Genomic DNA, 619 nt, shown 5'->3' with positions numbered 1-619 from the left:
AACTACAGAGTTAAAAAAAAAAAAAATTGTAAACAAAGATTGATATGTTAATTTTTTTTTGTTGTATACAAAAGATTCACCTCCGTTTTTTCTTTCTGTTCTTACAGGAGTAGTAAAAACCATGGATCCCCTAAGATCTCATGTGTCCCAAGAAGTCCATAATCTCATGAAGACCTCGGAGAACCAGGTCATTGATGCCGTCACTAAAGTCATCCACTCTAGAGTAAGTGGTGGGGTCGCAGGTTGCATTTTTTGCTTCTTACTCATTCCCGCGATTTAATTATTATTAGTAGTAGTAGTTTTTTTTTCAGAATTCTATCCTGACAATAAATGTGTGCTTTTGCCTCTTAAGTTGTTAATTATGATATATTGTTTTAATTATGCATTCATGAGCACCTTGGTACCAGCTTCTGAAATGCCTATCTCTCCACAGTCATTCTTAGATAACCTAGGAGGAACTGTCGGTGCTGTTGTGGGCCCATCAGTCCAGAATTCCTGCCGCGAAGCCTACAATAAGTTACTCTTACCAGGACTGAACGCACTGACGCAGCAGGTGTTCTCTCAGGTCAACGAAAGCTTCAGTCGTGGCACCAAAGAGTGTAAGTTACCTTTTTTTTTT

At 38.6% G+C, this 619-nt stretch overlaps 1 protein-coding gene across 1 annotated transcript in view; it reads left to right on the top strand.

The window, feature by feature from the left end:
• Nucleotides 1-619, top strand: part of LOC119590900 (enhancer of mRNA-decapping protein 4-like) — a gene marked incomplete in the record, with an annotated part of 21,972 nt that overhangs the window by 18,544 nt on the left and 2,809 nt on the right. Inside the window, 2 exon segments of the mRNA XM_037939636.1 lie at nt 108-223; nt 434-599. Of these exon segments, the coding sequence (XP_037795564.1) occupies nt 108-223; nt 434-599 (282 nt within the window).

This window comes from Penaeus monodon, chromosome 28 (assembly GCF_015228065.2).
Source record: "Penaeus monodon isolate SGIC_2016 chromosome 28, NSTDA_Pmon_1, whole genome shotgun sequence".
Taxonomy (NCBI): Eukaryota; Metazoa; Arthropoda; class Malacostraca; order Decapoda; family Penaeidae; genus Penaeus; species Penaeus monodon.
The sequence above is the reverse complement of the archived record's forward strand: the minus strand, read 5'-3'. Positions and strand labels throughout refer to the sequence as shown.